Source organism: Nerophis ophidion, linkage group LG10, assembly GCF_033978795.1.
Source record: "Nerophis ophidion isolate RoL-2023_Sa linkage group LG10, RoL_Noph_v1.0, whole genome shotgun sequence".
In the NCBI taxonomy this organism is placed as follows: Eukaryota; Metazoa; Chordata; class Actinopteri; order Syngnathiformes; family Syngnathidae; genus Nerophis; species Nerophis ophidion.
In genome coordinates, this window is record NC_084620.1 from 2,491,889 (window position 1) to 2,518,644 (window position 26,756).

The following is a 26,756-nucleotide window of genomic DNA, read 5'->3' on the forward strand; positions in this document are numbered from 1 at the left end:
TGGTAATGCAAAGTGGGTTTATTCCATGTTGTTTACATGATACAAATGTGATAAATGTTCAACTTATTGTTACACTGATGTTACACAGTGACTCATAATTATAAATCCATGTTACTTGCAGAAAACTTTAACTATACACTTGATTTATCAATCATTAGGTTTTGCCAGACGCTAAGTGGTAGAAAACGGATGGATGGATGTGCAGTGTCACGCTCAAAATCACACATGATGAATAAATTGAACCAAAACAAATCCTCCATTTCGTGTCAAGCCAATAATTTTGTACAAAAGTAACCAGATGGTTTAGCCGCCAATAAGCATGTCACATTCTGACAGCAGGCCTCGCTCTTTGAGCAACGACATCAGATCTGTCCTTCTCCTCCATGTCACTTTCACGCCGTAGTGCCGCTCCGGCGTGTCCGGCACGAGAACGTCAGGTTTTTGACGACGTGGTGGAGAGTGCGGCTGAGCCAGTATCCAGTGCACAGAAGGAGTAAACGACAAGGAGCGATTGTCTTCTCGCGTTACTTTAGGAGTGTTCACATGGGGTGGCGTGCAGATGCTGTCCATGGAAGCGCCACCATCAAAAGTAGCCTTCACATTCTTCCTTTTTGTCACCGCTTTCTTTGTCATCTTCTGGCACGCTGCAGTGTTTTCCAAACCATTTCCTTCGAAAACCGCCGCGTTGCTGGCGGCCTGCTGAGCGCGGTGCTGCCCCTTTGACCCGGACTTGAACGACAACGGGGGAAACTTGCACACGCTGCTAGTCTTCCTATGCAGTTGGCTGCAAGCGTCAAGAATGCTGGTGACTGAGTTGCACTTCCCCCTCCTCCTCCTCCTTCTCCCTCGTGGTGCGACTGAAGTGTCAAACTGTGAGGTGACCTTAAAGAAAAAAAAGAGTAAACAACGAGGCTGCAGGGATGTACTATTATCAGAATCAGAATCAGAAATACTTCAATAATCCCAGAGGGGAAATTAAGATTTTCAACACAATCCCATTAAAGAGCAGACAAACATTACAGGGAGACAGAAGAGGATCGCAGACGGGAGTGCCAACTTCCGGCGCCCTTTACAAAAAAAGGGGGTGTGGGAGTTTAAGGGGTGAGAGCATACTTGCCAACCCTCCCGGATTTCCCGGGAGACTCACGAAATTCAGCGCCTCTCCCAAAAACCTCCAGGGACAAATTTTCTCCCGAAAATCTCCTCAAATTCAGGCGGAGCTGGAAGCCACGCCGCCTCCAGCTCCATGCTTACCTGACTCAGCAATGTTGTGACCCTCTTAAACAGGACAATACTGCCATCTACTGTGCATAGAATAGAATGTACTTTATTGATCCCTGTACTTTATTGATTGGTTACTCAAATAGTGAAAGGTAAGTGTTGTGGTTTTTTTAGTAACCAGCAAGCACAGTACAGTTAGTAGAACAACTGTGTTGTATTACTGTTTATTTGATAGGTGCCGGCTGAAATTCAACTATTTCTTTTATTTATATATATACAATAAAATAAATATATATAGCTAAAATTCACTGAAAGTCAAGTATTTCATGGGCTTCACGGTGGCAGAGGGGTTAGTGAGTCTGCCTCACAGTACGAAGGTCTTGAGTAGTCAGGGTTCAAACCCGGGCTCGGGATCTTTCTGTGCGGAGTTTGCATGTCCTACCCGTGAATGCGTGGGTTCCCTCTGGGAACTATGGCTTCCTCCCACTTCCAAAGACATGCACCTGGGGATAGGTTGATTGGCAACACTAAATTGGCCCTAGTGTGTGAATGTGAGTGTGAATGTTGTCTGTCTATCTGTGTAAGCCCTGCGATGAGATTGCGACTTGTCCAGGGTGTACTCCGCCTTCCGCCCGATTGTAGCTGAGATAGGCACCAGCACCCCCCCGCGTTCCCAAAGGGAATAAGCGGTAGAAAATGGATGGACGGATGAAGTATTTCATACATATATATATATTTATATATACAGTGTATATATGAAATACTCGAGTTGGTAAATTATACTCCTCCCCTCTTAACCACGTCCCCAACCACGCATCCGTCCCACCCCCGACCACGCCCCTCCACCCTCCCTTCCGAAATCGGAAGTCTCAAGGTTGGCAAAAAGTATGGGTAAGAGACAAAAAAAATTAAATAAAATATTCAGTCCAGACTCACTGAGAAAGGCCAAGCGTTTCATTAGGAAATGGACAGAAGCAGACCCAACAAAGCAACCAAGAGAGTCGACTCCGTCCTCGGCCGCCCACCAACTCTCGGCCAGCGTCCAGTCCCGCATGGATGGACCAACACACAATTCTGCTGGTATGCACATCGATTGGATGCATGCATGTCACAACATTACCCAAGAGTGCAGATGTGTGCTGCGGTTGCCTTCTTCTGTGAAATACTCCTTAGGATGGATGGCAGCCCGCACCTCAGGACCAGACTGCAGTCCAGCGTCGCACAGAGGCTGCTCCACGAACAGCAACGGAGGCTTCGCTGTCTTTGAGTTTTTGCGTGGCATTAATGGAAATCATATTAGAAGACCTGTCGGGATGCAAATGTCATGTTGTTAGTACATTAATCATATTTCCTTGAATTGCCGCAGGGCCTATAGTATGCGCCTGCCTTGAATTACTGCCGGGTCAAACTGTCTTCGCAAAATAATTAGCGCATGCTTGGTATTACCGCCTGGTCAAACTCGTGACGTCACGAGTGACACTTCCCCTGTCATCATTTTCAAAATGGAGGAGGCTGATTTCAATACCGGTAATTTGAAATGGCATAAAGGGAAGAAGATTAAGAGGTATTCCGTAGGATTTAAGGTCCAAGTTTACATCACACTCAAATTTTTACTGCATGCCTTTGGTAAGTGCCGGAGTGAGTAAGGGTTTTAAAATAATTAGCGCATGCTTACTTTTACCGCATGCCTTTGGTAAGTGCAGGAGTGAGAAGAGGTTTTAAATTAATTAGCGCCCAGGCGGCAATTCAAGAAAATACTGTATTCCCTGTTCTGCACACTTCCGGTACACATATTGTGAAAGAACGACACTCTTCAGAGGATATTTATACGTAATCACCAACTCACCTTGAATATGGTCTTCTTTTGTAACATCGTGAGTGTTACATGCTTATAATGTACATTTACTTTCTGTTTTGCTGTCTTTAAGCTGCTTTTGTTGACTCTCTCCGGAGTTTTCGAACAATATACTTCCTGGTTGCCGTCAGTCATGCACCCGATTGGCTAGCATGTCGCCGAGGCTTTGCTACCATTGGTTAGTTTCTTCCACGTGACCAGGTGCTACATCAGAGGCACTGCACCCGCAGCGCCAAAATTCAAAATACGTTTAATTAAAAACTGCGACTTTTTTGTTTTATTTTGCACCTAATATGATTTCCCCGACGAAAGGATTCGCAAGAATACAGCCAGGAGACGCGGCCATCACGGATATATGAAGGTTTGTCTTAATATTTAGCGGTTGGTTAGCATACTAGCTTTCTATCTAGCTAAACTCTGCTTTGACTTCAACGCCAACAAGGCCGAAACTAATAATGAGTACCATATTTAATAAATGGCTGAACCTGTGTGATTAGTGCCATAATAGCATGGTGGTTACAACAAACACAATGTTTAAGTGACGTTATAAATGCCAGACGCTTAGCGAGCGAGCTAGCAATGTTTATATACGAATAGTATGTAATATGTTCTTATGGCAGACTAGCTCGTCATTAGGAGACAATTAAACTCATTTACAAACCCCGTTTCCATATGAGTTGGGAAATTGTGTTAAATGTAAATGTGAACGGAATACAATAATTTGCAACCCGTATTCAGTTGACTATGCTACAAAGACAACATACTTGACGTTCAAACTGATAAACCTTTTTTTTGTGTGCAAATAATCATTAACTGTATACTTTGATGCGAGCAACACGTGACAAAGAAGTTGGGAAAGGTGGCAATAAATACTGATAACGTTGAGGAATGCTCATCAAACACTTATTTGGAACATCCCACAGGTGTGCAAGCTAATTGGGAACAGTTGCAGACATCCAGCGACATTTTGAGCAGCTTTTTGACAATGAGACGGAGCCCCAGAAGACCCCTGATCCTCAAAAGAAGAAAGCTGCCCTTTCAGCAAAATGACCCACCATCAAGAAGCCCCAAGGAGGCGGCAAAGTTACCTTCCACTCAGCCCTTCCCTGACGGCATCCGCATCCTGGATCACCCCAGCCTGCCCAACACGCAGGTGGTGATCATTCCCAAAAGGGCTGACCTGCAGAGCGTCATCAAGGCTCTCACTTTGAAAGGCAAAGAGCGCGGCGCCCAGGGCCGTAACAAGTTCATTCTTCTGGGGGAGAGTGGCGCCCTGGACAGTGGCTGTCTTTACCAGGCTAAGACGGTGGATGACTTTACGGGGAGTGCAGCCAAACAGCAACAAAGTGGACTAAACTCCACGCATGGTACTGCTTCCATTGAAATCAAACAATGTAGGGACTTTATTGCTTCATTTCTGGCACGCTCAAGCTTGTCGCATTCATGTTTGCTTCTTGTTGTGTTGCAGTTAAAAAGGAAGAGGGTGGCGTCCCTTTTGATGACAGCCTTACTAGCATGCAGTGGCTGGAAAGGAGCGATGCCTTTCTAGCCGGACATGACGCTACGGATGTCAATAAAGAAAACCAAAAGACTCTTCAGGTCAACTGTGGGATCTAAGTGTGCTTGTTAAGAAAGACACTGATGACGCCACCGTGTCCACTTCCTGTCTTCCCACAGTTTTCGGATGCAGACGCCGCCCCCGAGGAGCCCGAGTGCGAGAAGCCACCGTTCTCCTACATGACCATGATCCAGTTTGCCATAAACAGCCGCAGGGACGGACGCATGACGCTGAGCGAGATCTACAAGTGGCTCCAGGATCATTTCCTCTTCTTTAGGGATGAGACTCGGATGCACGGATGGAAGGTGAGTGACAACTTCTATAACGAGGAATTAGTGGTCTGAAGCACTCACTCAGTTTTTGTGTTGCTTTTTCCAGAATTCCGTGCGTCACAACCTCTCCATTCACAACATGTTTCTACGGAAGCCCACGCCCAACGGCAAAATTTCCTTCTGGACCATTCGGCCGGAAGCCAACAGAGGTCTCACCCTGAACCAGGTGTACAAGGTAGACACACTAAATGGACAATGACATACAGGTAGACCTTGTGTTGTGGGGTTTCATGGTAAAAAATGCACTCTCACAAATTATTTACACTGTAAAAAGTGAAAACAACTTTAGTTCCGTGTGCGCAGCGGAAGAATATGTAGGCAGAGTCACACAGTAGTGACTCAGTTTTTGTGCAGCCCACCTTTTATATGGTTTGGTAAATGTCGGCAAAATCAAAGGTTCCACTTATTTTTAGCATGAGGAAATGAATCTCAAACAATTCTGTACACCTCGATATAGGGTAAGGGTGTCAAACTCATTTTCATTGAGGGCCACATTGCAGTTATGGTTGCCCTCAGAGGGCCACGTTTTACAATGACTAATATATGAATATACATGTGTATATATATATATATATATATATATATATATATATATAAAATACAATAACAATATATTTTTTTACATAGGCTGCAAAAAATATAAACATTTTACCTAAATAACTGGCAGCTCAGTCTCCAGAATTTTACAGTAAAAGCAGTGGGTTTTTACAGCATATAAAAAAAATGTATTAAATGGAATGTAATGTAAAACAATACCACTGTTTTAAGCGGTAAAATTCCATCATCAGAGATGACAGGTTTTTTTTTTACCGTAAAATCTTTTTTAATGTTTTTTTTTTGTTTTTTAGTGTTTTAGTGTCTTACTCCATATGGAAAAAAAACACTACTAAAGTTGATTTTATGGTAAAAAAAACTCAGTCAGCGGAGTTTAACAGTAAAATGTATTGTCTATTTTACAGTCGACAATTTGATAACTTGTTTTGGAATCATAAGTCAAGAAGATATTTACATTTATTTTTGGGATACATGATAAAATAATATTTAGATTTATGATAATATTGAATTTTAAAAGATATGCAATTGCATGCGATGCATGATTTTTAATGTCAAAAGGGATATAACAAACATATTTAGTGAGAAAAGATTAGTTAAAGTTAAGTTAAAGTACCAATGATTGTCACACACACACTATGTGTGGTGAAATTTGTCCTCTGCATTTGACCCATCCCCTTGTTCACCCCCTGGGAGGTGAGGGCTCGGAGTAGTGGGCAGCAGCGGTACCGCACCCGGGTCTAATTTTTGGTGATTTAACCCCCAATTCTAACCCTTAATGCTGAGTGCCAAGCAGGGAGGTATTGAGTCCCATTTTTATAGTCTTTAGTTTGACTCGGCCAGGGTTTGAACTCACAACTTACCGATCTCAGGGCGGACACTCTAACCACTAGGCCACCGAATAAGTTAGGCATTTTATTAACACATTATTTCCAGGCTTTCGCGGGCCACATAAATTAATATGGCGGGCCAAATTTGGCCCCCGGGCCTTAAGTTTGACACTGATGTAGGGTGTTGATCTTGTTAGGCCATGCCCTCCCTCGTCACACATAAGCACTTCCATATTAAACCCAATATTCATTCAACTTTTACAGCCTGGAGTTGGAAAACAGGTGGAGAAATCATTTGTTCATAATACTCATTTGCCAAGTCAATGTGCACACAGTGTATTTCTACATGCATGTTTTTAATCTGGTGCAACAAGTTTGGCACATTTTGTTTTATTTAGAATATATCTAAGAATATTTTCTTTTTAGAGATATTTACGTTCAGTACCTACAGAATTTCGCACCAATTCTCACAAATGATAAGCTCCCTCGTTACTTTGTCCCATCCAATTTTGCGCACATTTTTAGCCAATTTTCGCCAATTGAATTTGCCTCTAAGGTCTTCTCAAACGAGCATATCAATGTTCTAATCAAAACTCATCTTTTTTTCTTGTGTAAACAAAGCAAGAACAAAAACATAGAACAATATATCATCTCTTTACGACTAAGTTAAGCCGCACAATTGTCGCCCTCTCAATAGCTCAGACCTACTGCACATCCGGTTTCTGTCAACGACTCTACAAAGCCTTCTAGGTAATGTAGTATAGAAACATTAAACCACACACTGGCCTGTTGATTTCCAAGTTTAGAAAGATAGATACACTTTATTGTCTGTTCCAACACATACAGAATTTCTCCTTTGACAGGCTCAACAATAAAAACAACTTGCATTAATAACAAAAAGCAAAGTGCATTGAAAGAGGACTGTTAAAAGTAAACAGATTCTAAAATGTTTATTTATCCCTTACCTTTTGCAGAATTAGGCAATTAGGAACAGATTTTCATTTGCGATGCTGACCGACAAAAGAAACAATTTACAAGACAGAGTTGTTGATGTGGGATGATAATCTCTCATTGTCTTTCATTTACCAACAAAAAATAACACAATAGATCACTTTCAACAGTTCACAAATGCTTTTAATGCATTGTGGTGAATATATGGAATATCAATAAATGTTAAAGATCGATAAAAACTTTTAAAATGTAAAACATGGAGAATGCCTGCTACTTTTGGAAGACCAAGCAGAGCACCGCCAAAGGATGTCTTCGGTGCTGCTTCTTTCTGTAATATTAAATAATTAGTACTAGTTTTAGTTTAGAAAATTACTGTACATTAATTTCACATTCAGCCCTGAGTATTTGCTTTTACTGCCATCTAGTGTTTACTTTTAAGTGTGCAGTATAAAACGAGCAAAATGGAGTACAGTATTTGTTTTCCAATTTGTGTTGCAATTCTGTGCTTTTTGAGGTCAAGGTTACAATATAAGGATAATAAATTAATGAAATATTTAAAAAAGTAAGCCTCAAAAGACTGCAACTTTTGCCGCAACTTTTTGAAAAACTTGCCGCAAGTTCAGGTATTTTAGGCCAACAATCCAAAAAAAAAGACCGCAAAATTTTGGAGGGACTGTATTTTAAAAATGTATACAATAATTGTTTTAATAATTAAAAATACTGTTTTTTAAAATGTAGTTTTACTCTTTTGTACTAATCAACCTCCACTGGACGAAGTAATTAACAACGCCATCTCCCACATCATCAGTCTTGTTTTTTTATTACAGTGAAGTGAATTAGAATCACCACAAATGATTCCTAGGCGCGGCACCGCTGCTGCCCACTGCTCCCCACTGCTCCCCTCAACTCCCAGGGCGTGAACAAGGCAATGGGTCAAATGCAAAGGACAAATTTCACCACACCTAGTGTGTGTGAGACAATCATTGGTACTTTAACTTTAATTTAAACCAGTGTGGGTAGCACTGGGAGCAGGTGGGTAAGGTGTCTTGCCCAAGGACACAACGGCAGTGACTAGGATGGCAGAAGCGGGAATCGAACCTGGAACCCCCAAGTTGCTGGCAAGGCCACACTACCAACCGAGCTATGCCGCCCCTAAGAACAAGAACCCTCATTCATCACTGTTAATTGATTAACAGGAATTTACGCAAAGTAGGAAATATTAATTATATATTTAATATTTCATAGCTCAAGTATTTTTTTAAACTATTTACGTTATGAGATCCATCCGGACATGAAATAACACCCACTTAGTTAGCTTTACACTCTTTTTATCCGTTTAAGCCAATATGGATTTGCTACCTGAAGCTGAGCCAATCAGTAGCCGAGATGATGATCAGCTCGCTCTGATTCCTATTTTTTTCATAATTAAAAATGCATAATTTTGTAGACAATGCTTTAGAATATCTGCAAATGAGTCAAGATGCAAACCTTGGCGCGTGATCTGGCGAGGAGCGATTGTACTTTGTGTTCTTAAAAACTGGTGATATTTGTAAGATCCTCCAATGTTGAATAAAATGTCCTGTCTTGTCATTTGCTTCACGCTGACCTCCGTACCGTTTCTCCCGCAGCCCGGCTGTGCCCCTGTGCCCACCCCTTATGCCAGGCCCATGCCTTCATTCCCCCAACAGGTAAGACAATACTTTTTTGCTTTATATGACTTTTGTTAAATGCACCTGGGGATAGATTGATTGGCAACACTAAATTAGCCCTAGTGTGTGAATGGAGTGTGAATGTTGTCTGTCTATCTGTGTTGGCCATGCAATGAGGCGGCGACTTGTCCAGGGTGTACAGCGCCTTCTGCCCGATTGTAGGTGAGATAGGCACCAGCGCCCCCTGCGATCCCAAAGGGAACAAGTGGTAGAAAATGGATGGATGGATGGACTCTTGTTAAAGTGGTGTATTGTCGTATTAAAGATGTGAACATCCCTCCTTTGTCGAGTGTAAAAAGTAATGCACGCTGCTTGGTTGTTTGTTTTGTTTCATGGCAGCAAACAGTTGATGAGGACAGGAGATGCCAGACTGGCGTTGGTGAGTCAAGTGACATCAGTGAAAAATATGAAAGATGTCAAATTGTAATGTAAAAAATTATTAATCACAGTTTACAAATTAATTACGGTAACTATGTTTCAAACACATCCATTGTTACTGTATTGTACTAAGAGAAATATACGTATTTATTTATTAAATGTATATTCGCTCTGATTTTTTCCCCCCGTATACATTCAGAGAGGCGGATGAAGCTTCTGCCCCTTCCAACACCTTCCAACATAGTCCCCATCCAGCTCCCTGTCAAAACCTTTTCCTCCTCCTCGACAGCACACACGCCGCCTCCTTATAGTCCTCCTAAAGCCAAGAGTTCAAGAAAAGCTCCCAAGGTGAATTTTTTTCTCTGCAAGAGTTCAAGTAATCATCAATGATGTGATTACTGATGTGACCAACAGGTGTCGCAGAGCAACCATGGCGACGCTCCATGCAGCAAAGTGTCCGGAGAAGAGGAGATAACTGAGCTGCTGAATGTTGCCGTCAAGCGAAAGGGTCCCAAAGCGCTGGCAGAGAAACCTGCAAAGGTGTCCAGACGGAAGCAACATCTTGTCCACTCTCTGCACGACGAGCCCGTCCTCATCTACTCGGAACGCTCTGACTTTGACTCCGGTATCGCCACCTCGCCCACCCTCCTGGACGAGCAGGACGCCGATCCAGACCCAGAGGAGCATCGCAGTCCCGACCGGCACTTCTCCTACAAGACCCCCATAAAAATCAGCCGCAGCCGCCTGACTTCCTCCACGCCCAGCAAGCCCCCCTCCGGCGTCCAAGCCGAGCCATGGAAGGTCACCCCCTTGGGGAAAGAAGGCTGCAGTGTTCTGGACTTCAGCCCCATCCGCACGCCCATCGGCCCCGCGGTCACGCCCATGCACGACTACACCACCTTCAGCCTGAACAGCACCCCCTTTAAGGACTGGGGCATCTTCTGCTCCCCGGCCACCTCGCCGAGCAAGTGCCGGGAAAGCGGCTGCTCCCGAGAGCTGCTCCTGGCCGGCGGCGCAACGCCTTCCAAATGCTCACTTACCGAGGGTCTCATCCTGGACACCATGGATGACAGCCTGAGCAAGATCCTGGTGGACCTCAGCTTTGGCCTGGAGGACGACAACCTGCAGTTGGCTGACGTCAGCCTGTCAGACATCATCCCTCAGCTCAAGTAGCTTGACTTACTACACGAAGAACCGCAAAGACGATAATACATAACTGTCGCGTCATCCATATTTAACTTTTATGCTTCCAGCTTTGCTCTTCTTCACTTGTGGTTCAACCTTTAGTCACTTTTTGTCTGGGGGGAAAACTGCCTTAATGACACTTTTTTGTTGTTCCTTTGTCAATAGAGGATATAGTTTGTGTAATTGTCACCCCCGCGACCCAGAGAGAGACAAGCGGTAGGAAATGAATGGATGTATGTTAATTTGCACACGGTCTTATTTAATTCTGTTTCTTTATGGTGTGAAAAAACCAGCACGATGCTTCCAGGGGTCAGTTCTGGAATGGGACTTTAGAAGGCAGTGCAGGTTTGTTAGCAAGAAGATATTTAAAAAAGAAAATACTCCTATTACTACTACATATTATAATATATTAGCAATAGATGGATGGTTAGATCAATAGATGGATCTTTTATTGTCAGTGCACGAGTACAACAAGATTTAATTTTCAGCACGAACCCGTTGAAAATTAAGACCCATTGTACAGGGTGACAGAACAGAACTCCACTTACAGACTCGTACTAGTGCAACAATCCATGCAGTGACACCTGGAAACACTAAATAATTCTGTCCTTTGTTTTTTAAACGTCGTACAATAAATGTGTTGGCGTCTGCGCTTTCAAGCACAATTGTGTGTCGTGTTCGTTAATGGTGGCTTGTGGGATTGCATAACGCCAATTTACAGTTGTTTTTTTACATTTAACAATTTCAATGTCAAAGAAAATGTATTGTCAATAAAAATGATTGTGTCTTCTGTGTCCTCAGTAGGTCTTCACCTCCTGCTGAGCCACTTCGAGTAGGATCTGAAGCTGCTTGCTGCAGTAATCTGGGAACAAAGAGAGCGGAAAACTGTGAGCGCATCTAATCTTTATATTCATGTCCTCTTGATTTTTATAACATACATGCAATGGTACCTTGGGGTACATACTGCATCACACAACTATTCATCAAAATGGTATCCCTCAAGAAAGTTATGCTTAGCACCCCCCAAAAAGCACAATTTTACCATGTAACTTGCCTTTTGATAAAGAACAACTTTTAGATAAGAAATATTGTACAAAAACAATACAATACAATTTAGTAGAAACAACTACAGAGTTTTTATGAAGTAACTTAATAATGTACAGGATTTCCCTACAAGAGTGGATCTTTGCGGCATCCCCTTCCTGCTGCTTTTTCGTCAAACACACCATCAGCGGCTTTTCCATATAACGGATAAATGTCAGCAGTTTAGATATTCTTTTAAGCATTATCGACTCATTCTGCTTCAGTATGGTGCAGACTAACAGTGTTATGCTCCAACTGCTTTACCAATTTAGCTAGTTACAGACTGTAATGATTTTAATTATAAATGATAAATAAATGGGTTGTACTTGTATAGCGCTTTTCTACCTTCAAGGTACTCAAAGCGCTTTGACATTACTTCCACATTTACCCATTCACACACTGACGAAGGGAGCTGCCATGCAAGGTGCCAACCAGCACCCATCAGGAGCAAGGGTGAAGTGTCTTGCTCAGGACACAACGGACGTGACCAAGTTGGTACTAGGTGGGATTTGAATCAGGGACCCTCGGGTTGCGCACGGCCACTCTTCCACTGCGCCACGCCGTCCCTACTCACTTTGTTCCTTCCCATGGTTGGAAAAACAATGTTATGTCAATCTCGAGCTATAAGATAATTATATGGAATACATTTTGGCTGGATCTTTCAGGGTTTACTGTGACATCCATTGTTCAAATAGCAGTGGGGTGGCTCGTAACCTCCCCAAAATTATGTCTTTCTTTAATTCAATATATAAAAAACACTTCTTTTCAGCACTGTCATTGATATTTACATGAACAAAACAATGTGTTGATGTCACAATAGGTCTTGGGTATTTTTTTTTATAATTTTACAACAAAACTGAGATCTTACCTGTTTAAAACTTTCAATGGTTTATACACAGAACATTGAAAAATGGTACTATTGTTATTTTTATGGTAAAAATGTGCTTTTACCGTAAAGTTTCACACTTTTTTTTTTTTTTTTTTTTTTACAGTGCCTACTCACTTTCTTTCTTCCCATGGTTGGAAAAACATAGTTATGTCAATCTCGAGCTATAAGATAATTATATGGAATATATTTTGGCTGGATCTTTCAGGGTTTACTGTGACATCCATTGTTCAAATAGCAGTGGGGTGGCTCGTAACCTCCCCAAAAAATGTAAGCTTGTACCACGGTATTGGTTGTTTTACTCTGTATTAGCTCCCCCTGCACACAATAGTACGAAACCACTCACTGAATATCCGTCTCCACTTGGGTGGCAAGCGACGGCGGTGGACCGTCATGTAGTACACCGGGACCCCGGTCAGCGTGAGGGCGAAACTGCGCCCTGTGTTCCAAGGGTCCGAGTACAGAGACAAGCCCACGATGAAGAAGCAGACCACGGTGAAGGTGACGGCAATGACCAGGGGGACCTGGAGTGTCAAAAGGTGACGGCTAAGTTCTGGATGATGACGCAGTGCCAAAGCGGTCTCACCTTGAAAGGCCGAGTGAGCAAGGGGAAGCGGTATCGGTGGATGAGCATCCCCAGCGTCGCCAGGGCGATGAAGAACCAGCGAGCGAAGGAGGCAAAGCTGATGAGATGCTGGATCTCTCCAGAGATCAACATGAGCGCCACTAAAGGGTACTGGAGACACGTCATAATACTTCTCATAGATCTGCTTTTTGTTCTCAGCTCTCAGGAGTCCAATGATGACGCAGCTACACAGATGCTACCTTTCAACTCTCGTCTAAAGTCAAGGAGTCTTTAAATGGTGTAAAACCAGAAACGAGCAATTGTAGTCGCCTTGGTTTTGTTGTTATGTTTCTTCTAATTTCAATTTGCTCTTTGTGCAGGAATGGCAACTTCCTATTGGTGGATAAAACTTGCCATCAATCAAAGCATTAGAGGCTGTTTGGCTGCAGAGAGAGGAAGTGGAAGGTAAGTCAAAACTGCCATCAAGTGGACAAAAACTTTTATTTTCGTATTATTTTTTCATTAAAGAGGACATATTTGTTGAGAAGTAGCCTTGGCAGGCTTTGAAGTTAAAATTATTATAATTATTTGTCTCCATTTAACTTTGTTTGCTTAGTCTGTGCATGAGTTTTTAAATAATACATTTTATAAATGCAACTTGAAAAGATATGGAGAGTCAAAAAAAAGTCTCAGAAATAAATCTTTAAATAATGATTGAAATGTATTATTAATTAATAAAAATTGAACATTTTTTTTGATAAATATGTAATTACATTTGTCATTATTATATTACGACTATAATTAGAACGTTTTAATTATTTAACAGTTTAATTATTTTACTATTTAATTAATTATTTAATCATTTCATGTTTTCAATAATTATTCCATCCATCCATTTGCTGCCGCTTATTCCCTTTTGGGGTCGCGGGGGGCGCTGGCGCCTATCTCAGCTACAATCGGGCGGAAGGCGGGGTACACCCTGGACAAGTCGCCACCTCATCGCAGGGCCAACACAGATAGACAGACAACATTCACACTCACATTCACACACTAGGGCCAATTTAGTGTTGCCAATCAACCTATCCCCAGGTGCATGTCTTTGGAGGTGGGAGGAAGCCGGAGTACCCGGAGGGAACCCACGCATTCACGGGGAGAACATGCAAACTCCACACAGAAAGATCCCGAGCCCGGATTTGAACCCAGGACTGCAGGAACTTCGTATTGTGAGGCAGACGCACTAACCCCTAGTTTGTTTTAATTCATTGATTGTTTCATGATTTAACCATTTCACTATTTATTGATGAGTTCATGGTTTAATTAATTAGGTCATGATTTAATTGTTTCACACTTTCGTTAATTATTTCATGATTTTTTTTATTTGTGGCCTCCAAGAATTGATTTTATCCTTCCAACTACTATAGCGACTATATTTGAGTTAGCCCAGCCCATGGACTTTGATGGGTAAGTTTAACGGATAAAATACATTCATAAAGCACTGACACTCAGGTGTATTGAATATTTTTTTTAATCGTAAAATAATCATGTCATGAAACAAGTTATTGAATTGTGGGGGAAAAGAAAATTGTGACATAATTAAATATTGAAAACATGTATTTTGTATGTTGATTGATTATATATCTATAATGGTATGTTGAATACCACATGTATTTATTTTTTTCCAATTTTGATTAATTGAAAACACATTATCAGGTATTTAACAATTTATTTATTCATGTCCCATTTGATCCTCCATAATAAGAAGGCCTATTTACACATGTTATCTAATCTAAAATATTCACCAGTTAGATTTAAGGTGTTTGGGTTATTTTAAAGGATGTCCAAAAAAATAAATAAAAGACAAACCCAGATAAACCGGTTTTTGGACTCCTAAGGATTAAAAGTGCTTTTACCAGTAGCAACACAGCAGGCAGTGGTGTGTGTCTGCGGATGTGGATCATAGAGAAGATGGGGGGCCAGTGACCCTCTCTGGCCCCCACAAACAGCATCCTGCAGCACAACATGTATGTAAGACCCTCCTCCATCTGTCCTGTGCTGATATTCATGTTTAACAACAGCAGACCTGGGTGATGAGAAGAAGCCCCCGTTGAGGGCTCCCAGGCAGGACAGCGCCACCAGGAGGGGGATGACAGAAGACACGCCCTGCAGCGCACGGTTGGCAAACGTCTGCAGAGGAACAACACGGCGGACTCAACATTAGGTACACCTCATGAGAACAGACTGGCCGACCGAGAATATTTCCCAAATTCCAGTTCCAGTCCATGAATGTGAATGGAAGTTGAAGTTTTCAATGAAACTTTCAGGAAGTGTCAGAAATTGAATAAGAAACAAGTAGTTAAATTTTGGGGTGATTAGGATCACAGTCTGGATTTAGAATTGGTCTAAATGGATAAATTGGCCCTAGTGTGTGAATGTGAGTGTGAATGTTGTCTGTCTGTGTTGGCCCTGTGATGAGGAGGCGACTTTTCTAGGGCAGTGGTTCTCAAATGGGGGTACGCGTAATCCTGGGGGTACTTGAAGGTATGCCAAGGGGTACGTGAGATTTTTTTTAAAAAGCAACAATTTAAAAATCATTTATAAATATATTTATTAAATAATACTTCAAGAAAATATGAATGTAAGTTCATAAACTGAAAAAAAAAATGCAATAATCAGTGTTGACGGCTAGATTTTTTTTGTGGACATGTTCCATAAATATTGATGTTATAGATTTCTTTTTTGTGAAGAAATGTTTATGATTAAGTTCATGAATCCAGATGGATCTCTATTACAATCCCCAAAGAGGGCACTTTAAGTTGATGATTATGTATAGAAATCTTTATTTGTAATTGAAGCACTTGTTTATTTTTCAACAAGTTTTTAGTTATTTTTATATCTTTTTTTCCAAATAGTTCAAGAAAGACCCCTACAAAAGAGCAATATTTTGCACTGTTATACAATTTAATAAATCAGAAACTGATGACATGGTGCTGTATTTTACTTCTTTATCTCTTTTTTTCAACCCAAAATGCTTTGCTCTGATTAGCGGGTACTTGAATTAAAAAAATGTTTACAGGGGGTACATCACTGAAAAAAGGTTGAGAACCACTGGTCTAGGGTGTACCCCGCTTTCCGCCCGATTGTTGCTGAGATAGGCACCAACGCCTCCCGTGATCCCAAAGGGAATAAGCGGTAGAAAATGGATGGATGGATACATTTTGGTTGTCTGGAAGCAATATTGTGTGAATGCCCCAAGGCAACTGTTTTCATGTTAGCAAGCTAACCCTAGCATGTTAACGTTTAATGCTAGTATTTTAGCTAATTATTTATGTTTCAACCTAATAATTATGAATTGTGTATATGCTAACTGATCCCCTGTTAGCATGCTAATATTTTATGCTAAAATGTTTGCATTTTTGTAATGTTTTACTTTTAAAGCTAAAAACACAGGTTTCGTTATTTGGGACGGTCGGACTCTTGGAAGTATGTTTCATTTTTTAAGCTAATTCTGCAGGCATTACACCTAAGAGTTATGTGGCTTGTTAATTTCAATCCATTAGAAAATACATTTACTGTTTCGAGATTCAAGCTATGTTTCAGTTAGTGTTAATAGTGGCATAGCAGAAAGGTGCAATTAACCCGGGCCCAACTGCAGTACTGTAGTTTGCTGCCTAAACGGGCTGCCATCTAAATCGGAACGTAAACAGGAAGAGAGACAATCCGAAGGAGACCCCGCTGTGCAGTACATGAGGTATCTCATCGAACAATATTAAAGCTACGTTTCAGCAGAGCTTCTGATGTTAAACATTAAAAACATTTTCACGTATTACTAGCAATTCAATTCTGCGTCAGCTCTTCAGCATTCAAACAATTTTACCATTTGTTCTATATTTCAGTTCAGCTTCAGCATTAGAGCAATCACATGCAATTACCACTGACATTGCCTCATCTAAGTTATCGTAGTGTTTCTTAGGTCTGGGTCGTGCATGTGTGCTTTAGCAAAGTGTCTTCACCGACCACAGCCACGGCGTCCGACAGCAGGAGCTCGGCGGGGGTCATCACGGTGTAGTAGGACACGTTGACGAGCACGTAGAGCACGGTCACCGTCACCATGGAGCAAATGATGGCCAGCGGGATGGTCCTGAGCCGCAATGTAAGACTTTTAAGATTCTTTCAAAGGTCTCAAAAGGATCTAAAATGAGTACCTGTTTGGATTGATGACTTCCTCTGTGACAAAGTTGAGATAAAACCTAAAAAGAAGGTATTAGTATACATTTTATGCTAGTTTTTTGTTTTTTAAGGTCGCTCACCATCCACCGTATGCATAAAGGCCGTTGTAGAATGCCAAAGGCAGCCTATCCAGAGTTAGCGCTTCCATCTCAAAGCCATTCTGAAAGTTCTCCGTCTTCCCTGCCGAGGAGACCACATTTTTTGAAGGATGTCAGGGTGTGTTGGACATTTGCAGCCCACCTTTGGTCAGCGCCATGATGCCAGGAACTATAATGAGGACCAGGGCAAAGGTCTTGATGAAGGTCAGGGTGACTTGGGTGCGAGACGCCAGGGTGACGCTCCAGCAGTTGATGGCCACAACGAAGGCTGCAGGGTTACACAACAGTGCAACCTTAAAAGCATCTTTGCATGGGGATAGAATGGAAGCGAGGTTGGGGTTGGGGCTACTCACTTACTCCGAGGAGGCTGACCACTCTGATGAGCGCCATAGGGGCCTCACAGGGGGTGAAGAATGGCTCCACCACATAGCGCCCGAAAGCCAGCGACACGTAGGAGGCCACGGCCGGCCTGGACATGAGCGGAGACGTTTAGTTCGTGCGACCCGCAATGCAGCAATTTGAAAGACCCACCTGACAAACAGGAACTCGACCCACAGACGTAAGAAAGCCGGGAGGGGCCCCAGAGTCTCCAGCAGATAGGTGTAGTGGCCCCCGGATTTGGTGAACGTGGTGCCCAGTTCAGCGTAGCACAGCGCGCCTAAAGTTACACGTGGCACCACGCACAAGTTAGCAACATTAAGCTACGTTATGCATTGGAGCTCAGTACCTGGAAACACCAATTGAGGGCACAAATAATCCAATACAAACTAGTTTGCTGCCTAGTCAGGCCGCCGCTGAATATCAAAACAATTAAAGGGGAACATTATCAGCAGACCTATGTAAGCGTCAATATATACCTTGATGGTGCAGAAAAAAGACCATATATTTTTTTAACCGATTTCCGAACTCTAAATGGGTGAATTTTGGCGAATTAAACGCGGCGTCTTCAGTAATGCGGACGTTGTACCGATCCGTTGTGGTGAAGAAGGAGCTGAGCCGGAAGGCAAAGCTCTCAATTTACCGGTCGATCTACGTTCCCATCCTCACCTATGGTCATGAGCTTTGGGTCATGACCGAAAGGATAAGATCACGGGTACAAGCGGCCCAAATGAGTTTCCTCCGCCGTGTGGCGGGTCTCTCCCTTAGAGATAGGGTGAGAAGCTCTGCCATCCGGGAGGAACTCAAAGTAAAGCCGCTGCTCCTCCACATCGAGAGGAGCCAGATGAGGTGGTTCGGGCATCTGGTCAGGATGCCACCCGAACGCCTCCCTAGGGAGGTGTTTAGGGCACGTCCAACCGGTAGGAGGCCACGGGGAAGACCCAGGACACGTTGGGAAGACTATGTCTCCCGGCTGGCCTGGGAACGCCTCGGGATCCCCCGGGAAGAGCTAGACGAAGTGGCCGGGGAGAGGGAAGTCTGGGTTTCCCTGCTTAGGCTGTTGCCCCCGCGACCCGACCTCGGATAAGCGGAAGATGATGGATGGATGGATGGATGGATAAACGCCTTTCTGTTTATCGCTCTTTTTGCGATGACGTCAGAACGTGACGTCGCCGAGGTAATACAGCCGCCATTTTCATTTTCAACACATTGTAACCATTGGGTCTCCGCTCTGTTATTTTCCGTTTTTTCGACTATTTTTTGGAACCTTGGAGACATCATGCCTCGACGGTGTGTTCTCGGAGGGTGTAACAACACTAACAGGGAGGGATTCAAGTTGCACCACTGGCCCGAAGATGCGAAAGTGTCTGCCGCCAGACCCCCATTGAATGTACCAGAGTGTCTCCACATTTTACCGGCAGACATGGCACAGAGATGTATGGATAACGTGCAGATGCATTTGCAACGATATTCAACGAAATCACAAAGGTGAGTTTTGTTGATGTTGACTGCCAGCTAATCGATGCTAACATGCTACGCTAATCGATGCTAACATGCTATTTACCGGCGGTGCTAAAGCAGACATGGCACAGAGATGTATGGATAACCTATAGATGCATTTGCAACTATATTACGTTTCCTTCCACCCACATTTAATGCGAAAAAAACACTTACCAATCGACGGGTTTAAGTTGCTCCAGTGTCAAAAGATGCGAAAGTCCTGATCGTTTGGTCCGCACATTTTACCGGCGATGCTAACGCAGCTATTCGGCCATGCTATGGCTATGAATAGCGTCAATATCTATTCGATCAGTAGCTTCAGTTTCTTCTTCAATACTTTTATGCTCCAACCATCCGTTTCAATACATGCGTAATCTGTTGAATCGCTTAAGCCGCCGAAATCCGAGTCTGAATCCGAGCTAATGTCGCTATATCTTGCTGTGGTATTCGCCGTTGTTTGTTTACATTGGCAGCACTGTATGACGTCACAGGGAAATGGATAGTCGCATCGCAAATAGCGAAAATCAAGCACTTTAAAGCTTTTTTTAGGGATATTCGGGGACCGGTAAAATTTTGAAAAAAAATACAACAAGCCACTGGGAACTGATTTTTATTGTTTTTAACCCTTTTGAAATTGTGATAATGTTCCCCTTTAAGAACAGAGCAACGTTTTGAGTGAGATTTTCGTACGCAAATACTTTCCGGAAATACCGTATTTCCTTGAATTGCCGCCTGGCATATGGTATGCGCCTGCCTTGAATTAATAATTAAAATAATTAGCACATGCTTAGTATTACCGCCGGGTCAAACACATGATGTCACGAGTGACACTTCCCCAGCCATCATTTTCAAAATGGAGGAGGCTGATTTCACTACCGGTAATTTGAAATCGCATAAAAGGGAAGAAGATTAAGAGTTGTTCAGTAGGATTTAAAGTCCAAGCTATTGAATACCGGTTTGCTAAAAAGAACAGTAAGCAGCTATGTTTTATTAACATACCGTAGCTGCGTGTGTCAAATATGAGTCATTAAATGACTCCTGCCTCCTGGTGGTAGAGGGCGCTAGTGATCCTTCTTGCTACTACTCGGCTGCAGAAAAAGTGACAATGAGTGACGTGATATGTGCTGGGACGGATATGACGCGGGGGGTGCACGGCGGACCTTTTAAGATGTAACCCTCCTATACTGGCTTTGTAAACAACGTGGCTGAAATAAAGCATGTTCCAGTCCTAAATACCCAGTGTATTATTTATACAATAACACTTCATGGTGGCAGCGGTGGGATAAAGAGATCACCCACAGAGCAGAACGGAAGGGGAGTTGTACAAGGATAATTCTGTTGTCGCCCGCACTTGAGGAGGAGCCGAGCTAACTGATAGCAGCGGTCTGATAGCAGTTTTCTAAACTGGACTTTCAATCAAAGCAGGAGGTAATAAAGGAAGATCTCCATCGAGACAGAGAGACTTTTAAAACTGAAGAAAGATAAGGAAGACTTCTATAAAAAAGTTATCGATGCTTTTGATCAGAAGGAGCTGGCATGGACTTCATTTAAAAGTAAAGGTAAAACCATAATAATGTTTTTTTTATTAAATGTGCTTTTTATGATGGTATCCTTACATCACACTAGAATTTTTACAGCATGCCTTTGGTAAGTGCCGGAGTGAGAAGAGGTTTTAAAATAATCAGCGCATGCTTACTTTTACCGCATGCCTTTGGTAATCGCAGGAGTGAGAAGAGGTTTTAAATTAATTAGCGTCCCAGCGGTAATTCAAGGAAATACGGTATAAGAAAATGGGTTTCATGACTTGGTAGATGGTAAAACTTATTCAACACCAACTAGTTAACTGCTTAATCAGGCTGTCACTAAATCCAAAACAGATCGAAACAGAGTCATGTTTTGTTAGATTTGTGATGAACAAATATTTTATGTATATAGAACAAAACAGGTTTCATGGCTTGGTAGAGAGCACAAGTGATACAAATCCAACTAGTTGTTGCCTTAACGAGCTGCTGCTGAAATCCAAACGCTAGGAGATAATTTTATCGCCAAGTTGTTTTGCACAAATAGTTTTTAATTCAGACAATAAACTATTTCACAACCATCAGGGGACATAATCAATCCATACCCTCCTAGTTTGCTGCCTATATTGTCTGTCAATCAAACTAACACACAATTAACAGTTAATGAGCATCTTTTGTGCAGGGGTTTTACTAGCACAGTATGCTACCTAAAAAAGCTGCCAATGAAGCCAAAACAGGTTGTGCGTGTGATTGTTTTGTACAAACAGTTTTTGCAAATAAAGACATAATAGAGTTCAGTACTTGTCACCCAGCAGAAGTGTCAATCCAGCTAGTTTGCTGCCTAAATGGGCTGCTGCTGAAACCAATACAACAACAAGGAATGACAGGTGTTTTGTGAGGGGTTGTTTTGTACAAATAGTTCGTAAATTGAGGCACAATACGTTTGTCAACATACAACGCAGATGGTGCAATTGAGACAAACTCTACTAGTTTTCCGCCTAAATGGGCTGCCATTGATACCACAACATAAACAGGAAATGGGCAACATTTTTTGTTGGATCCTTTTGCACATTTTGCGTAACTAAAGGGGTAATGGAATTTCAGCGCTTGTCAACAAGCAGCAGAGGATCTCATGTAGTCTGCTACTTAAACTGGCTGCTGAACTTAAAACATGAACAGTAAGTGACAAAAATATTGTGTTGGGTTCTTTTGTACAGACAATAGAGTTCAGTACTTGTCAACAACCGGCAACAAAACCAAATTTTGTTATTAGGTGCCTAAACGGGCTGCTCTGAAATAATAACATGAAGAGGAAGTGAAAAAAGTGTAGTTGTTGTTTCATACAGTTTGCCTAAAAGAAGGGTAAAAGAGTTCGATACTTGTCAACAACCGAAAGAGGCTCAAATCCTGTTAGATTGTTGCCTAAACGGGCTGCTGCTGAAATTAAAACATGAAGAGGAAGTATTGTGTTGGGCTGTTTTGTACAAGCCGTTTGCCTAAAAGGAGGGGTAACGGAGTTCCGTACTTGTCAACAACCAGCAAAGGATCCAATCCTGCTAGTCTGCTACCTAAACGGGATGCTACTCTAATAAAAACATGAACAAAAAGTGAAAAAAGTATTATGACGATTTGTTTTGTACAGTTTGCCTAAAAGAGGGGTAACAGAGTTCAGTACATGTCAACGACCAGCAAAAAGGGCAAAATCCTGTTATTAGCTGCCTAAACGGGCTGCCACTGAAATAAAAACATGAAGAATAAATGAAAAAAGTATAGTTATTGTTTCATACAGTTTACCTAAAAGAAGGGTAACAGAGTTCAATACTTGTCAATAACCGGAAGTGACTCAAATCCTGTTAGATTTCTGCCTAAACGGGCTGCTGCTGGAATAAAAACATGAAGAGGAAGAATTGTTTTTAGTTGCTTTGTACAAAATGTTTGCCTAAAAAGACAGATAATGGAGTTCAATACTTGTCAACAACCGGCGCCGGATCTACTTCTGCTAGTCTGCTACCTAAACGGGTTGCCAGTCTAAAAAAAACATGAACAAAATGTGAAAAAAGACTGATGTTGGGTTATTTTGTACAAACAGTTTGCCTAAAAGAAGGGTAACAGAGTTCGATACTTGTCAACAACCAAAAGAGGCTCAAATCCTGTTAGATTGTTGCCTAAACGGGCTGCTGCTGAAATTAAAACATGAAGAGGAAGTATTGTGTTGGGTTGTTTTGTACAAGCCATTTGCCTAAAAGGAGGGGTAACGGAGTTCAGTACTTGTTAACAACCGGCAAAGGATTCAATCCTGCTAGTCTGCTACCTAAACGGGTTGCTACTCTAATAAAAACATCAACAAAAAGTGAAAAAAGTATTATGATGATTTGTTTTGTACAGTTTGCCTAAAAGAGGGGTAACAGAGTTCAGTACATGTCAACAACCGGCAAAAAGGGCAAAATCCTGTTATTAGCTGCCTAAACGGGCTGCCACTGAAATAAAAACATGAAGAGTAAATGAAAAAAGTATAGTTATTGTTTCGTACAGTTTACCTAAAATAAGGGTAACAAAGTTCAATACTAGTCAATAACCAAAAGTGACTCAAATCCTGTTAGATTTCTGCCTAAACGGGCTGCTGGAATAAAAACATCAAGAGGAAGAATTGTTTTTAGTTGCTTTTTACAAAATGTTTGTCTAAAAGGAAAGATAATGGAGTTCAATACTTGTCAACAACCGACGCAGGATCTACTTCTGCTAGTCTGCTACCTAAACGGGTTGCCAGTCTAAAAAAAACATGAACAAAAAATGAAAAAAGTATTATGTCGATTTGTTTTGTACGGTTTGCGTAAAAGAGGGGTAACAGAGTTCAGTACATGTCAACAACCGGCAGAAAGGGCAAGACCCTGTTTTTAGCTGCCTAAACGGGCTGCCACTGAAATAAAAACATGAAGAGTAAATGAAAAAAGTATAGTTATTGTTTCGTACAGTTTACCTAAATGAAGGGTAACAAAGTTCAATACTTGTCAATAACCGGAAGTGACTCAAATCCTGTTAGATTTCTGCCTAAACGGGCTGCTGCTGGAATAAAAACATGAGGAGGAAGAATTGTTTTTAGTTGCTTTGTACAAAATGTTTGCCTAAAAAGACAGATAATGGAGTTCAATACTTGTCAACAACCGGCGCCGGATCTACTTCTGCTAGTCTGCTAACTAAACGGGTTGCCAGTCTAAAAAAAACATGAACAAAATGTGAAAAAAGTCTGATGTTGGGTTATTTTGTACAAACAGTTTGCCTAAAAGAAGGGTAACAGAGTTCGATACTTGTCAACAACCGAAAAAGGCTCAAATCCTGTTAGATTGTTGCCTAAACGGGCTGCTGCTGAAATTAAAACATGAAGAGGAAGTATTGTGTTGGGTTGTTTTGTACAAGCCGTTTGCCTAAAAGGAGGGGTAACGGAGTTCCGTACTTGTCAACAACCAGCAAAGGATCCAATCCTGCTAGTCTGCTACCTAAACGGGTTGCTACTCTAATAAAAACATGAACAAAAAGTGAAAAAAGTATTATGACGATTTGTTTGGTACAGTTTGCCTATAAGAGGGGTAACAGAGTTCAGTACATGTCAACAACCGGCAAAAAGGGCAAAATCGTGTTATTAGCTGCCTAAACGGGCTGCCACTGAAATGAAAACATGCAGAATAAATGAAAAAAGTATAGTTATTGTTTCGTACAGTTTACCTAAAATAAGGGTAACAAAGTTCAATACTTGTCAATAACCGGAAGTGACTCAAATCCTGTTGGATTTCTGCCTAAACGGGCTGCTGCTGGAATAAAAACATCAAGAGGAAGAATTGTTTTTAGTTGCTTTTTACAAAATGTTTGTGTAAAAGGAAAGATAATGGAGTTCAATACTTGTCAACAACCGACGCAGGGTCTACTTCTGCTAGTCTGCTACCTAAACGGGTTGCCAGTCTAAAAAAAACATGAACAAAATGTGAAAAAAGTATTATGTCGATTTGTTTTGTACGGTTTGCGTAAAAGAGGGGTAACAGAGTTCAGTACATGTCAACAACCGGCAGAAAGGGCAAAATCCTGTTTTTAGCTGCCTAAACGGGCTGCCACTGAAATAAAAACATGAAGAGTAAATGAAAAAAGTATAGTAATTGTTTCGTACAGTTTACCTAAAATAAGGGTAACAAAGTTCAATACTTGTCAATAACCGGAAGTGACTCAAATCCTGTTAGATTTCTGCCTAAACGGGCTGCTGCTGGAATAAAAACATGAAGAGGATATATTGTTTTTGGTTGCTTTTTACAAAATGTTTGTCTAAAAGGAAAGATAATGGAATTCAATACTTGTCAACAACCGACGCAGGATCTACTTCTGCTAGTCTGCTACCTAAACGGGTTGTCAGTCTAAAAAAAACATGAACAAAAAATGAAAAAAGTATTATGTCGATTTGTTTTGTACGGTTTGCGTAAAAGAGGGGTAACAGAGTTCAGTACATGTCAACAACCGGCAGAAAGGGCAAAATCCTGTTTTTAGCTGCCTAAACGGGCTGCCACTGAAATAAAAACATGAAGAGTAAATGAAAAAAGTATAGTTATTGTTTCGTACAGTTTACCTAAAAGAAGGGTAACAGAGTTCAATACTTGTCAATAACCGGAAGTGACTCAAATCCTGTTAGATTTCTGCCTAAACGGGATGCCGCTGGAATAAAAACATGAAGAGGAAATATTGTTTTTGGTTGCTTTCTACAAAATGTTTGTCTAAAAGGAAAGATGATGGAGTTCAATACTTGTCAACAACCGACGCAGGATCTACTTCTGCTAGTCTGCTACCTAAACGGGTTGCCAGTCTAAAAAAAACATGAACAAAATGTGAAAAAAGTCTGATGTTGAGTTATTTTGTACAAACTGTTTGCCTAAAAGAGGGGTAAAAGAGTTCAGTACTTGTCAACAACCGGCTGAGGGTCAAATCTTGTTAAAGGGCTGCCTTAACGGGCTGCAGCTGAAATGAAATCCTGAACAAAAAGTGTAAAAAGTCTTATGCTGGGTTTTTTTTGTACAGACAGTTTGCCGAAAAGAGGGGTAAAAGAGTTCAGTACCTGTCTAATCCTTGTAAATTGCTGCCCAAAAAGGCTGCAGCTGAAACCAAAACATGAACAGAAGGCGACAGAAATTTTGTACGTGGCTGTTTTCGTAAATTGTTTGTAAATGAAGGCGTAATACATTTCGCAACTTTCAGCAAACAGAAAACGCAGTTGATGCAAAGATAATTACTTTGCTGCCTAAACGGGCTGAAATCACAAATACATACTTAGCAGAAAACAGGAAGTGAGTGAAGTTCAGTGCAGTTTGTGTTAATAAGGACATAGCAGAAGTGTGCAATTAACCACAAGCACAACTACAATATTGGAGTTTGCCGCCTAAACGGGCGGCCATCACAATCGGAAAGTAAACAGGAAGTGAGACAAGCCAAAGGAGAAGTGTATAAAGTATCTCCTGCGATGAGGTAGCGACTTGTCCAGGGTGTACGCCGCCTTCCGCCCGATTGTAGCTGAGATAGGCACCAGCGACCCCGAAGGGAATAAGCGGTAGAAAATGGATGGAGTATCTCACCGAACAAGGAGAGCACGCCACACAGCAGCCACACCAGCAGGGAGAGGCCCACGCTGCCGCTGTTCATCAGCACCCCCTTGGGGGCGATGAAGATGCCGCTGCCCACCACCGTGCCGATGACGAAGGACACGGCGGGCACCAGACCGATCTCCCTGCGCAGGTGCACCGCCTCCTCTTCCTTCGCTTGCGGCTCGCCGTCCTCCTTTGCCTGCCTCACGTCCATCCTGGTCCCGGTCGTATACGCCGCACGCCCCCCCCCCCAAACGACCCCCTACTTTACTCAATTAGTATGCAACCTCCTCCTTTGGATTTCACTGCCTCTTTT

The 26,756-nt window shown here is 42.0% G+C and overlaps 3 protein-coding genes across 4 annotated transcripts; 1 reads left to right on the forward strand and 2 right to left on the reverse strand.

Moving 5' to 3' along the window:
- On the reverse strand, positions 1–3,227 carry rhno1 (RAD9-HUS1-RAD1 interacting nuclear orphan 1). Its single transcript, XM_061912017.1, has 3 exons — positions 3,068–3,227; positions 2,342–2,526; positions 1–882 (listed from the first exon to the last, which is right to left on the reverse strand). The coding sequence occupies exons 2-3, from the start codon at positions 2,501–2,503 to the stop codon at positions 304–306; spliced, it is 741 nt and encodes a 246-aa protein (XP_061768001.1). The 5' UTR covers positions 2,504–2,526; positions 3,068–3,227; the 3' UTR covers positions 1–303.
- foxm1 (forkhead box M1) lies at positions 3,136–11,236 on the forward strand. 2 transcript variants are annotated; one of them, XM_061912014.1, is made up of 9 exons: positions 3,136–3,437; positions 4,000–4,470; positions 4,545–4,675; positions 4,754–4,939; positions 5,013–5,141; positions 8,928–8,987; positions 9,348–9,387; positions 9,586–9,734; positions 9,798–11,236. In XM_061912014.1, the coding sequence occupies exons 2-9, from the start codon at positions 4,062–4,064 to the stop codon at positions 10,557–10,559; spliced, it is 1,866 nt and encodes a 621-aa protein (XP_061767998.1). In that variant the 5' UTR covers positions 3,136–3,437; positions 4,000–4,061; the 3' UTR covers positions 10,560–11,236. The 2 variants fall into 2 exon arrangements, with proteins under 2 accessions (XP_061767998.1, XP_061767999.1); XM_061912015.1 differs by having other exon boundaries at positions 3,140–3,437; positions 4,000–4,443.
- On the reverse strand, positions 10,810–26,756 carry si:ch73-352p4.8 (cystine/glutamate transporter). Its single transcript, XM_061912016.1, has 12 exons — positions 26,432–26,756; positions 17,962–18,088; positions 17,784–17,899; positions 17,573–17,698; positions 17,413–17,512; positions 17,308–17,352; positions 17,120–17,243; positions 15,186–15,289; positions 15,016–15,112; positions 13,127–13,276; positions 12,887–13,064; positions 10,810–11,433 (listed from the first exon to the last, which is right to left on the reverse strand). Exons 1-12 carry the CDS (start codon positions 26,652–26,654, stop codon positions 11,369–11,371), a joined length of 1,455 nt encoding a protein of 484 aa, XP_061768000.1. The 5' UTR covers positions 26,655–26,756; the 3' UTR covers positions 10,810–11,368.

Excerpts from the sequence above, each read along its gene's own strand:
- rhno1 (XM_061912017.1), bottom strand. The coding sequence starts at position 2,503 with ATGCCACGCAAAAACTCAAAGACAGCGAAGCCTCCGTTGCTGTTCGTG. Across the intron at positions 883-2,341 it reads GCACACATCTGCACTCTTGG|GTCACCTCACAGTTTGACAC; the intron begins GTAATGTTGTGA and ends TTTTTCTTTAAG.
- foxm1 (XM_061912014.1), top strand. The coding sequence starts at position 4,062 with ATGAGACGGAGCCCCAGAAGACCCCTGATCCTCAAAAGAAGAAAGCTG. Across the intron at positions 4,676-4,753 it reads AAAACCAAAAGACTCTTCAG|TTTTCGGATGCAGACGCCGC; the intron begins GTCAACTGTGGG and ends GTCTTCCCACAG. Across the intron at positions 9,388-9,585 it reads GAGATGCCAGACTGGCGTTG|AGAGGCGGATGAAGCTTCTG; the intron begins GTGAGTCAAGTG and ends GTATACATTCAG.
- si:ch73-352p4.8 (XM_061912016.1), bottom strand. The coding sequence starts at position 26,654 with ATGGACGTGAGGCAGGCAAAGGAGGACGGCGAGCCGCAAGCGAAGGAA. Across the intron at positions 15,113-15,185 it reads GGCTTCTTCTCATCACCCAG|GATGCTGTTTGTGGGGGCCA; the intron begins GTCTGCTGTTGT and ends GTTGTGCTGCAG. Across the intron at positions 13,277-15,015 it reads TGCCTGCTGTGTTGCTACTG|TACCCTTTAGTGGCGCTCAT; the intron begins GTAAAAGCACTT and ends ACGTGTCTCCAG.